General features: G+C 55.1%; 1 protein-coding gene across 2 annotated transcripts; it reads left to right on the forward strand.

The window, feature by feature from the left end:
• Positions 1-3,382: 3,382 nt before the first annotated feature.
• On the forward strand, positions 3,383-12,765 carry DDX39A (DExD-box helicase 39A). 2 transcript variants are annotated; one of them, XM_023229571.1, is made up of 11 exons: positions 3,383-3,525; positions 8,319-8,530; positions 8,866-8,993; positions 9,928-10,020; positions 10,388-10,571; positions 11,226-11,344; positions 11,687-11,818; positions 11,914-12,023; positions 12,113-12,257; positions 12,376-12,523; positions 12,607-12,765. In XM_023229571.1, exons 2-11 carry the CDS (start codon positions 8,323-8,325, stop codon positions 12,621-12,623), a joined length of 1,284 nt encoding a protein of 427 aa, XP_023085339.1. In that variant the 5' UTR covers positions 3,383-3,525; positions 8,319-8,322; the 3' UTR covers positions 12,624-12,765. The 2 variants fall into 2 exon arrangements, with proteins under 2 accessions (XP_023085339.1, XP_023085338.1); XM_023229570.1 differs by having other exon boundaries at positions 3,384-3,525; positions 8,296-8,530.
• Positions 12,766-12,817: the final 52 nt, after the last annotated feature.

A 12,817-nucleotide genomic window follows, 5' to 3' on the forward strand; every position in this document is an offset into this window, starting at 1 on the left:
CCTCCCAAAGTGCTGGGATTACAGGCTTGAGCCACCGCACCCGGCCAGGATTAAATGTTTTTATGGCCAGGATTAAATGTTTTTATGCCGGGCGCGGTGGCTCAAGCCTGTAATCCCAGCACTTTGGGAGGCCGAGACGGGCGGATCACGAGGTCAGGAGATAGAGACCATCCTGGCTAACCCGGTGAAACCCCGTCTCTACTAAAAAAGTACAAAAAACCTAGCCGGGGGAGGTGGCGGGCGCCTGTAGTCCCAGCTACTCGGGAGGCTGAGGCAGGAGAATGGCGTGAACCCGAAAGGCGGAGCTTGCAGTGAGCTGAGATCCGGCCACTGCACTCCAGTTTGGGCGACAGAGCGAGAATCCCCCCCAAAAAAAAAAAAAAAAAAAAAAAGGATTAAATGTTTTTAATTTTAATATTATTTTATTTTTGTATGTGTGAGACAGAGTCTCCTTCTATTGCCCAGGCTGCAGTGCAGTGGCACAATCACAGCTAACTGTGGTCTTAAGCTCCTGGGCTCAAATAATCCATCCACCTCACCCTCCATCTCACCCTACTGAGTAGCTGCAACTACAGGTGTGCAACACCACACCCGGTTAATTTTTTCTTTTTCTTTTCTTTTCTTTTTATTATTATTATTTTTTAAGATGGAGTTTTGCTCTTGTTGCCCAGGCTGGAGTGCAATGGCATGATCTCAGCTCACCTCAACCTCCACCTCCCGGGTTCAAGCGATTCTCCTGCCTTAGCCTCCTCCTGAGTAGCTGGGATTACAGGCATGCGCCACCATGCCCAGCTAATTTTGTATTTTTAGAAGGGGTTTCTCCATGTTGATCAGATTGGTCTTGAACTCCCGACCTCAGGTGATCCACCTGCCTCGGCCTCCCAAAGTGCTGGCATTACAGGCACGAGTCACTGTGCCCAGCTTTTCATTTTTGAAACTGAGTCTCACTCTGTCGCCCAGGGTGGAATGCAGTGGCGTGATCTCGGCTCACTGCAACCTCCACCTACCAGGTTCAAGCGATTTTCCTGCCTCGGCTTCCAGAGTAGCTGGGATTACAGGCATGTGCCACCATGCCTGGCTAATTTTTTTTTTTTTTTTTTTAAGATGGGGGTCTCACTCTGTTGCTTAGGCTAGAGTGCAAGGGCGCGATCTCAGCTCAGGGTAACCTCTGCCTACTGGGTTCAAGTGATTATCCTGCGTCAGCCTCCCGAGTAGCTGGGATTACAGGTGCCTGCCACCATGCCCAGCTAATTTTTTGTAGTTTTAGTAGAGACGGGGTTTCACTACATTGGCCGTGCTGGTCTCTAACTCCTGACCTCAGGTGATCTGCCCACCTCGGCCTCTCAAAGTGCTGGGATTATAGGCATGAGTCACCGCGCTGGCCTTTGGTAGGAAAATTTAAGAGGGTGGCAAAAACTTAAGACACACAAAATGTTTGTACAATTTATCTTTTTTTTTATTTTTTGAGATAGGGTCTTGCTCTGTTGCCCAAGGTGGTCTGGAATTCCTGGTCTCAAGCGATCTTTCTGCTTCAGCTTCCTGAGTAGCCCCAAATAGCCAATAGTTATTGTTGTTGTTTTTTGTTTTGAGACGGAGTCTTGGCCCTGTCACCCAGGCGGGAGTGCAATGGCGCAATCTCGGCTCACTGCAACCTCCACCTCCCGGGTTCAAGCATTTCTCCTGCCTCAGCCTCCCGAGTAGCTGGGATTACAGGTATATGCCACCACGCCTGGCTACTTTTGCATTTTCAGTACAGACAGGGTTTCTCCATGTTGGTTAGGTGGGTCTCAAACTCCTGACCTCAAGTGAACCGCCCTCCTTGGTCTCCCAAAGTGCTGGGATTATAGGCGGGAGCCATGGTACCCGGCTGATCCTTTCTTTACTTGGCATTTTTTTTTTTTTTTTTTGAGACAGAGTGTTGCTCTGTCACCCAGGCTGGAGTGCAGGGGCGCGATGTCGGCTCACTGCAAGCTCCGCCTCCCAGGTTCACGCCATTCTCCTGCCTCAGCTTCCCAAGTAGCTGGGACTACAGGTGCCCGCCACCACGCCCGACTAATTTTTGTGTTTTTAGTAGAGATGGGGTTTCACCATGTTGGCCAGGGTGGTCTTAAACTCTTGACCTCAGGTAATCCATCCACTTTGGCCCCCCCAAAGTGCTGGGATTACAGGTGTCAGCCACCACGCTCGGCCTGCAAAACCCCACCTTTACAAAATTTTTAAAAATTAGCTGGGCATGATAGGTAACAGAGTCACACCCTGAAGCAGGAAAGAGGAAAGTGGAGGGAGAGAGGGAGGAAGATAGGAAAATAAATCTACCAGGATCTAATGAAGCTCAGTGACCATGTCACCATGCTACTCCTAGGTATTTAAAAGAAATGAAAATTTATCTTCCCCAAAATACTCTTACAGTACAAGTTTATTAACAGTGACCAAAGACCGGAAGCAATCAGTTAGCCAAGAACAGGTGGGTGAAACTATATTGGCTACATTACAGTATAGCCACACAATGAAATACCACTCAGCAATAAAAACGAGCTGTTGATATCCCCACAACACAGACAATTCTCAAAAACACTTTGTTGGGGCGAGGCAGAATGGCTGATGTAATCCTAGCACTTTGGGAGGCTGAGATGGGCAGATCACATGAGGCCGGGAGTTCGAGACCAGCCTGGCCAATATGGCGAAACCCCGTCTCTATTAAAAATATGAAAATTAGCCAGGTGTGGTGGCGGGCGCCTGCAGTCCCAGCTACTCAGGAGGCTGAGGCAGGAGAACTGTTTGAACTCGAGAGGCGGAGGTTGCGGTGAGCCGAGATTGTGCCATTGCACTCCCGCCTGGGTGACAGAGCCAGACTCCGTCTCAAAAAAAAAAAAAAAAAAAAGTTTTGTTGAGCAAAAGTCAGACACAAAAGACAACCTATTGCATGCTTCTACTTATGTGAAATTCAAGGAGACAAAACTATCATGGAGTGATAGAAATCCAAATACTGCAAAATGTTCTCTCCACTCGAACCATTCCAAGCTCCCTATTCTTTTTCAGAGCCTCCACTGTGGAGGACCCCAGGCCGCAGACTGATAGTAACTGGGACAGTTCCGCTTTCAGCGCCCAGCGCAGAAGCCACGCTTCGAAAAGGGTGGGGCACACGCCAAGGGGCAACCATCTGATCTTCAGTTATCAGTACTAAACATGGCGGCTCCCACCGAGCACCACACCCAGATCACGAGACCGCGCGCTGCCGGCCCCAGTCTGTCGGCTCACTGGGGCGCGCCTACTTTTAGATTGACCAATGAACGCGAGGCGTAAGGCAGGCCCTCTTTCTTCCCGTCTCCGCCAATAATCTCCCGGTCCCTTCCACAGGACCCAATCACTGCTTCAGTCTCTCTTGAATGAAAAGGCAGCGGTCCAGTGAGCAGAGCAGCAGCCCGACGCAAGAGGCAGGAAGCGCAGCAGCTCGTGTCTGAGCGCCCGGCGGAAAACCGGTCAGAAGGCTCTCTTAGCAGCACGCGGAGAAGAACGGGGAGCCAGGTGAGCGGCGGATCCCGGGCGCGGGGCAGCGGTGTGGGGACGTCTGACCTGAGAGCGAGAGGACTAGGGGAGACGTTGGGAGCTAAGGGGAGGAGGAGAAAGGGTCGCGAGACGAGGGGGGGCGGGGCGGTTGGTGTGTTAGAGCGCTGTGTGTTGGCCGTTGGGGACCGGGGCGCATGCGCTAGGGGTGGGCCGGCCGTTGGCGCGCGGGGCTCGGGGCCCGCTTCTGGGAGGGGCTGTCATGGCCGACTGCGCTCCGAGGCCCACTTGGAGTCCGTCAGTCCGTCCGAATAGACCCCGCGGCGGCTTGGGGCCATTTGGAGAGGGACGAGGGGTTGACGCCGGGGTCTGGGGCCTGGGTGGGAGAAGTCGGAGCTTCCAGTTTCAGGGGTTTCTTTGGGTCCGAGGGACTTGACCCCTTTCCCAGTAGAACTTGGTCTACTTTTTACGGGATTCGGGATTCTGAGATTTGGGGCACATAAGACTTTCTTTTGCAAGGCCGGGCGCGGTGGCTCTTGTAATTTCAGCAGTTTGGGAGAGACCAAGGAGGGCAGATCACTTGAGGTCAGGAGTTCGAGACAAGCCTGGCCAACATGGTGAAACTCCGTCTCTACCAAAAAAAAAAAAAAAGCCGAGCGTGGTGGCGGGCGCCTGTAGTCCTAGCTACGCGGGAGGCTGAGGCACGAGAATCGCTTGAACCCGGGAGGCAGAGGTTACAGTGAGCCGAGATGGCGACACTGCACTCCAGCCTGGGTGACAGTGCGAGATTCTGCCCCAAAAAAAGAAAAAAAAGACTTTGTTTTGGAAATAGGAGTCCCCAGGTGGGAATAAACTCTGGGGTGGAAAGCCCGCCTGGGGACACTTGAGGGTAAATGGGTATACGTGGCGTGTCTGGGTTGTGAGTTCCCTGCTGTCACCTTTCAAGTTCATCCGCTTCTGGCGCCTCAGCGGTCATGGCCACCCACTTTGGGCGGGGAAAACCCCGCCGGATCCTGTTTTGAGTTTTTAGATCCTGTCCAGCCCGGTTTCTCGAAAATTTTGTGTCTTAACAGATTCAAATTGCCTCAATTTATGTTTCTCTGTCTCTTTTTTTTTTTTTTTTTTTGAGACAGTCTCACTCTGTCGCCCAGGCTGGAGTGCAGTGGCACTATCTCGGCTCACTGCAACCTCCGTCTCCCGGGTTCAAGCAAGCACATCCGGCTAATTTTTGTATTTGTAGTAGAGACGGGGTTTCACCATATTGGCCAGGCTTGTCTCTTAATTCCTGACCTCAAGTGATACGCCCGCTTCGCCTCCCAAAGTGCTGGGATTACAAGTGTGAGCCACCACTCCCAGCCCCAATTTCTTTTTTTAAGTTTATTTTTCTTGAGAAAGGGTCTCCCTGTGTCACCCAGGCTGGAATGCCGTGGCGCCATCACGGGCAGCCTCGACCTCCTGGCTCAAGCGATCCTCCCCAGCACAGCCTTCCAAGTAGCTGGGACTACAGGCCCATGCCACCACACCCGGCTAATTTTTTTAAAAAATTGTTTTTGTATAGACGGGGTCTCGACTTATTGTCCAGGTTGGTCTCAAACTCCTGGGCTCAAGCCATCCACCCACCCTGGCTTCTCAAAGTGCTGGGATTACGGAAGTGAGCACCATGCCCGGCCTGCCGCAAATTTCTTTCCCCACCAACAAAACAACTTTGCTTTATTTCCTTAAAATACAGCATCTCTTGGCCACCTAGATGTGGAGCCCAGAATAGACTGTGGCTCTTCTTTACCCATGGATTGCTCAGGGGATGTTCCTGTCTTGTGGCACGTCCCACCCTTTCTTTCCTTACGTCATGCCCCTACCCTGGTTACTTCTCTTTCATTTGGTGACTGGTTTTCCCTGCTGCTGGTCTTAACCTCCCCCTTCATCTGTGGAGTAAATTACAGTACTCTTGGGCAGATCCTGATTGACTCAGCTCCAACCTAATTAGCAATTCCCTATTGCTTAGCAAGTACACATGCCCAGGCTGGGCGTGGTGGGTGGCTCATGCCTGTAATCCCAGCACTTTGGGAGGCAGAGGCAGGAGGTTTGCTTGAGTCCAGGAGTTCAGCCTGGGAAACGTGGTGAAACCCTGTCTCTACTAAAAATACAAAAATTAGCCAGGCGTGGTGGCATGCACCTGTAGTCCCAGCTACACAGGAAGCTGAGGTGGGAGACTCACTGGGTCTGGGAGGTCGAAGCTCCAGTGAGCTATGATTGCACCACTGCACTCCAGCCTGGGTGGCAGAGCGAGACCCTGTCTCCAAAAAAAAAAAGGAAAAAAAAGAAAAAACATGCCCTGTGGCCGACCAACTCTTCCAGCTTTCTCTTCTTCCCCGACGCCAGCCAGCTAGTCCTACTCTCCATACCCCAAAAGGCTCTGGTGGTTTTTGGACTGACCTTTTCTTGGCTCATGTTTTCCCTGCTGCCTGGGAAGTGACCCCTTCAGATTGCCTGTTTGATCAGATAAAGAAACCTGCTCAGCTCTGCCTGAACTCCTTTATTCTAGTTCCATTTATTCAGCCTATGCTATGGAGTGCTTATTAGCTGTTCTCACAGGGCAGGGCTGACTGGAAGCGGTGCTGTTTTATTTGGGGCTGTAAGGAAATGCCTTTCTGGAGCAAAGGAGGCCCAAAAGAAGTGGGGGATTTGTGACCCAGACAGCAGGAACAGCAAGTGCAAAGGTGCTGAGGTGTGTTTGAGACACAGTAGCAAGGCCGGTGAGTGAGTGGCAAGGCCGGTGAGTGAGGGGGAGATGAGTCTGGGTATGGAGGAGTCAGGTCAGGAGGGGCCTGGTAGGCTGGCTGTGTGGAAACTTGAGTTTTTTTCTAAGCACAGTGGGAAGGAACCCATTAAAAGTTTTGAGCAGTGCAGTGATGTACTCAGGCTTTTTAAATTTATTTATTTATTTATTTATTTTTTGAGGCAGTCTTGCTCTGTCACCCAGGCTGGAGGGCAGTGGTGTGATCTTGGCTCACTGCAGCCTCTCTACCTCCTAGGTTCAAGTGATTCTCCTGCCTCAGCCTCCTGGGTAGTTGGAATTACAGGTGCCCGCCACCACACGCGGCTAATACTAATTAAAAATAATAATAACGGCCGGGCGCGGTGGCTCAAGCCTGTAATCCCAGCACTTTGGGAGGCCGAGACGGCGGATCATGATGTCAGGAGATCGAGACCATCCTGGCTAACACGGTGAAACCCCGTCTCCACTAAAAAATACAAAAAACGAGCCGGGCGAGGTGGCGGGCGCCTGTAGTCCCAGCTACTCGGGAAGCTGAGGCAGGAGAATGGCATAAACCCGGGAGGTGGGGCTTGCAGTGAGCTGAGATCCGGCCACTGCACTCCAGCCTGTGCGACAGAGCGAGACTCTGTCTCAAAAAAAAAAAATAATAATAACAAGGCCAGGCGCAGTGGCTCACGCCTGTAATCCCAGCACTTTAGGAAGCCTAGGCGGGCGGATCACGAGGTCAGGAGTTCGAGACCAGCCTGACCGACATGGTGAAACCCTGTCTCTACTAAAAATACAAAAATTATCTGGGCGTGGTGGCAAGCACCTGTAATCCCAGCTACTCAGGAGGCTGAGGCAGGAGAATCTCTTGAACCCTGGAGGCGGAGGTTGCAGTGAGCTGAGGTGCCACTGCACTGCAGCCTGGGTGACAGAGCAAGACTCCGTCTCAATAATAATGAAAAACAGGTGATAGCACATTGGGGCCAGCATGGTAGCATAGGTGAGAACTGGCCAGAGGGCCTTGGGTGGGATTCACTGCCTCATGGACAGGGATGTTGAGAGAGAGAAAACAGCCATTGAGAGAATGGAATTGCTGTTTCTGGGCTGGGATTGAGTGACAGCGGGGCCAGAAGTGGCTTAGGATCCTCAGCATCCAGCCTCAGGAAGAATTGTAGCAGCTGCGGCCCTTTGCTCCACCCCCCACTGGAGTCTGGGGTAGGGGAGGAGGATGAAAGACAATTGTCCTCATGTTTGGGTCCCTTGCACCCAGCAGGCACTTGGTATGCATTAGATTAATAAAGAGGTAGGCAGACTTTGTATTAATTCTATTTTCCATCTTCTCAGCTTTATTTTTATTGGCCCAGGCCCAATAGGAGGCCTTTCATGAGAGCACTTAATTATTCCCCTGTGCAGACCACAGAGAGCGGGAGAAGCTGGGGCTGGGCAGATACTGCTTGCTCTCTTGCAAACTCAGTTCCCGCCAGCATCCTGGCAGGCCTACCCTGGGGTCTTTGGGTTTCTGCCCCATGCAAGCCCAGTGGGTTCCTTGGGGAGTGATAGGTAGGGGGCTTCTCTGGGCTGGGTAGCCCGAGGAGGTTCACTGGAGCTGAGGCTTGCGTGTGGAGAAGAAGGCATTTGTGCAGAGACCTGGGGGCCGAGCATTGCTGGCGGTGACAACCGGGTTCAAAGGCTTGGGGCAGGAGCTCCAGGGGTCTGAGCAGCTGAACAAGGCTGGGGTTGGTGTGGGATGAGGTGGGCAGGGGTCAAACCAAGGGGATTGCCTGGCCTGTGGTGAGAGTTGGGATTTTAACTCTGCAAGCCATGGGAAGCCCTTGGAGGTGGAGGGTGTTCTGTCTGTGGGTGTGGCAAGCGGGGCATGGGGGAGAGATGGAGTGGCTTGGGGGTGCGGAGGTGAAGACTGGGCGAAGCTACGAGATGCAGCCCAGGTGGAGCTGACGGGCTGGCTTATGGAAGGAGGTGGTAGAGAATGCCGTTTGAATGAAGCTTCGTCATCCTTCTGTGCCCACTAGCGGGACCCTGCCTCTCTTCTCAGCATCATGGCAGAACAGGATGTGGAAAACGATCTTTTGGATTACGATGAAGAGGAAGAGCCCCAGGCTCCTCAAGAGAGCACGCCAGCTCCCCATAAGAAAGACATCAAGGGATCCTACGTTTCCATCCACAGCTCTGGCTTCCGGGACTTTCTGCTGAAGCCGGAGCTCCTGCGGGCCATCGTGGACTGTGGCTTTGAGCATCCGTCTGAGGGTACGCCTTCTGGGTGTCATCCTCTTGCCCAGGTCCTCACCAAGACAAGGCCAGCCCTGCCCGCCCAGAGCAGTGCTGCCTCTAGTGTGCCGTGGGTGAGGGAGGGGCCTGCCCGCCCCTCGGATCAGTTGTGCCCAGCGGGGCCTATGGCTGCTCTCAGCACCGGGGTGCTCTGCTTTGACCAGGCGGATACCCTAGCCCGGCAGGTGTCTATGGCCTTGTCCGGACTTGGCCTCTTCTGATTGCCCTCACTGTGGGCCCCCCGGTCAACTGGTGAGCAGCCTGCACGGGGGTGTCTCCAGATTCTCGTCCCTCACGCTCTGCTTCTCCTGCAGTCCAGCACGAATGCATTCCCCAGGCCATCCTGGGCATGGACGTCCTGTGCCAGGCCAAGTCCGGGATGGGCAAGACGGCGGTCTTCGTGCTGGCCACCCTACAGCAGATTGAGCCTGTTAACGGACAGGTGGGTGGGCTCCTCCCTTCCCAGCCCCACCCTACCTGTGGCGGCCGAAGTAGAGTAGGCTAGGTGAGGTGGCTCACACTTGTTAGCCCATCGCTTTGGGAAACCGAGGCTGGGGGATCGCTTGAGGCCAGGAAGTCGAGGCTGCAGTGTGCTGTGATCCTACCACTGCACTCCAGCCTGGGTGACAGAGGGAGATTCTGTCTCAAAAAATAGAGTAATCAGTTATAACAAAAATCAGAAATTGCCAATAAGCCAAAATAACTGGAAAGTGCCCACAGTTTGCCCCTTGCCCCAGAGGCATTGCTGCTGTTTTGCCGTGCCACCTACCTAGAGAGTGTCCCTCTATGAGGGTTGGGTTGCCCTGAATACAGCTGTCACTGCTGTCCTTGCTGTTAGGCCCTGGCTATCTTCTCCCTTTATCTTGTTGTGTGCCATTATCTTGGGGAGACACTTCAGTGAATTCTGGTGTCTTGCTCCTGAGTCAGGCCGGGTGCACCTCTTTGGGCCTCATATTGGCGCCCATGCCCTCGTTATCTCAGAGCACATCCTGACGGATGAAGGTGCCATGGAGGGCTGTGGTGTGGTCCACTGTCTGGTGGCATGGGTGGGAAGACCAGGGCTGGGGCCGCCTGAGTGCCGAGATTCAGGAAATCCTTAAAGAGCTGGGTCCCACGTCACCCGGGCAGGCCAGGTCTAACCATTATACGGGCCATTGTCTGTTTCTCGTTGCCGGTCCTGGTGTTGGGAGACAGGTTTCAGTAACTGTGGGAGGGTGTAGGGAGTGAGGGTTGGAGAAAGGCCGTGAGAAGGGGGAGGCATTTGGACCGGGTCTTCAAATGGCCTGTGGTGGGGTGGGGGACTGGGTTGGGTGGACTCTAGTGGGGGAGGGGTTTAGGATACTGCCTGAAGGCCCTTTTCTCGTGCCACTTCCCAGGTGACGGTCCTGGTCATGTGCCACACGAGGGAGCTGGCCTTCCAGATCAGCAAGGAATATGAGCGCTTCTCCAAGTACATGCCCAGCGTCAAGGTGAGCCCCTCAGGTTGGACTTGGTCAGGCGCCGCTTGGTTTCTGCAGCTTTGTTAGCCTCAGCTCTGGCCCAGCCAGCATTTACCAAGCTTGGCAGGGGCAGCTGCCTTTGAGGTTTGCGGTGGTTTTTGCTCCTTAAAAGCCTGATGAATTATGCATGGCTCCCAGGGGCCTGTGCAGGTCCCAGCCTGGGGCTTCCTTTGAGTGGAGCCCCGGGAGGCTCTCAGGCCTGCCTTGGTCCCCTGAGGCCTCCTGTTCACAGGTGCTGGGGTTGGGTATTAGGTGCCCTCAGGGGCTGCTGGGGCTGAGCTGGTTGGGGCCTTGGGCCGGGTATCAGCATGGAGCAGCTTCCTCCTCCTCCCCGTAGGTGTCTGTGTTCTTCGGGGGTCTCTCCATCAAGAAGGATGAAGAAGTGTTGAAGAAGAACTGTCCCCATGTTGTGGTGGGGACCCCGGGCCGCATCCTGGCGCTCGTGCGGAACAGGAGCTTCAGCCTAAAGAATGTGAAGCACTTTGTGCTGGACGAGTGTGACAAGATGCTGGAGCAGCTGGGTGAGTCATCTGCCTTGCAGCCTCAGCTGGAGAGTCAGCGACTAGGTGGGCCCCATAGCAGGCGGAAGACTTTTGAGTGGGTCACATGGGTGGCTGGCAGGCCGGGCTCCTGTGGTGATCTTAGGGAAAGCTCTGCTGCCGGCAGAGGGACGTGCTGTTTCTGAGCCCGAGCCAAATGGGACCACGGGACCCAAATAAGCCCCCGTCCCTCCTGGACGTAAAGGCACGCGCACATACCTCTAGGAGTGTGAGGCTTCTGCCACCTGTTGGGTTGGTTCTAGGCCCCACCTGCCCTCAGTGAGCCTTGACAGGGCCGGTGGGAGATGGGCTTGTGTCCCGGGAGGCAGCTGCAGCTCTCACCCCAGCGGCTGTCTCTGCCTCAGGCTTCCCTCCCTGAAGCGTGTCTCGAGGCGCACGGGCACGGCTGCTCCGCGCCAGCGCGTAAGTGGATTGCAGCTCCTCCCGCGCCTGCGCTCGCTGGCCACCCCCCAGCCCCTCAGGCACCAGGACTGGCCACTCCCGCGGCTCACTCTGCCCTCGTCACGGTGCCACTGGCTCCCTGGCACAGGTTGGGAGGGGTCTGGGTCTGGTCTGGGGTGGGGGTCCTGCATGGCAGACGCTCATGCCCACGCATGTCTTGCCCTCCCCACCCAGACATGCGGCGGGATGTGCAGGAGATCTTCCGCCTGACACCACACGAGAAGCAGTGCATGATGTTCAGCGCCACCCTGAGCAAGGACATCCGGCCTGTGTGCAGGAAGTTCATGCAAGATGTGAGTAAGGCGAGAGTGGCAGCTTCGGCCTTCCCCAGGGGCCTGGAGCCTGGGGCCCCAGGACACCCGCACAGCCCACATGCCTCGGAGGATGCTGGGATGCTGGGAGCCGGCGGAGCCTCCTTTCCTCCCCTCGGTCTTGTCAAACTGGGAGTCAAGCTTGGTCCACACCTGAGCCGGGCCAGAGCTTACATCCAGGTTTTGAGCGATGTTTACTGAGGTCCAGTGCAGGAGGCCCTCTGGGAAGCGTCGCACAAAGGAGTCGCCCACTGGAAGGTTCTGGGCAGGCGAGATGCCCAGAGGTGATCCCTGCCCGCCCCTCCCACCTCCCTTCCCACACAGCCCATGGAGGTGTTTGTGGACGACGAGACCAAGCTCACGCTGCACGGCCTGCAGCAGTACTACGTCAAACTCAAAGACAGTGAGAAGAACCGCAAGCTCTTTGATCTCCTGGACGTGCTGGAGTTTAACCAGGTGACACTTCCATCAGCCCATCCTGGGGCTCTGGACCATCGGGAGGTCGCTGGGCCGCCAGACTATGTGGCCCTGACCGCCACTCCTTCCCTCAGGTGATAATCTTCGTCAAGTCAGTGCAGCGCTGCATGGCCCTGGCCCAGCTCCTCGTGGAGCAGAACTTCCCGGCCATCGCCATCCACCGGGGCATGGCCCAGGAGGAGCGGTGAGTGCGAGCCGCCCGCCAAGGCTGCAGGGAGCGCCACCCAGGAGCCCAGTGTTTGACAGCCTCCACTTGTTTCTCCTGCACCCCAGCCTGTCACGCTATCAGCAGTTCAAGGATTTCCAGCGGCGGATCCTGGTGGCCACCAATCTGTTTGGCCGGGGGATGGACATCGAGCGAGTCAACATCGTCTTTAACTACGACATGCCTGAGGACTCGGACACCTACTTGCACCGGGTGAGCGGCCTCACGGGCATGTCGCTTTCCCCTGGCGGTGGGGTGGGGCCCCAACCCTGCTTTTCCTCAAGTCCTGAGGTGGTATCTGTGGCCTGACCCTGATCCTGTCTGCCTGCAGGTGGCCCGGGCAGGTCGCTTTGGCACCAAAGGCCTAGCCATCACTTTTGTGTCTGACGAGAATGATGCCAAAATCCTCAATGACGTCCAGGACCGGTTTGAAGTTAATGTGGCAGAACTTCCAGAGGAAATCGACATATCCACATACAGTAAGTGCCTTGGGCAGGGCAGGGGGCTGGGGCAGAGGGTTCCTACCCCGGCCCTTCGGTTCACCGCTTCCTGTGTCTTACAGTTGAGCAGAGCCGGTAACCACCACGTGCTCCGCCAGTCCAGAGCCGCCCACCCGGAGCTGCCCACCCGGAGCCGCCCGCATGCAGCTTCACCTCCCCTTTCCAGGTGTCACTGTTGAGAAGCTAGAAATTGTGTGAGAATAAACTTGTTATTACGGAAACCTGGCTCCCACACCATCTGTTTCTTGGTCATCTTGGCCTTTGACAGACACC

Source organism: Piliocolobus tephrosceles, chromosome 21, assembly GCF_002776525.5.
Source record: "Piliocolobus tephrosceles isolate RC106 chromosome 21, ASM277652v3, whole genome shotgun sequence".
In the NCBI taxonomy this organism is placed as follows: domain Eukaryota; kingdom Metazoa; phylum Chordata; class Mammalia; order Primates; family Cercopithecidae; genus Piliocolobus; species Piliocolobus tephrosceles.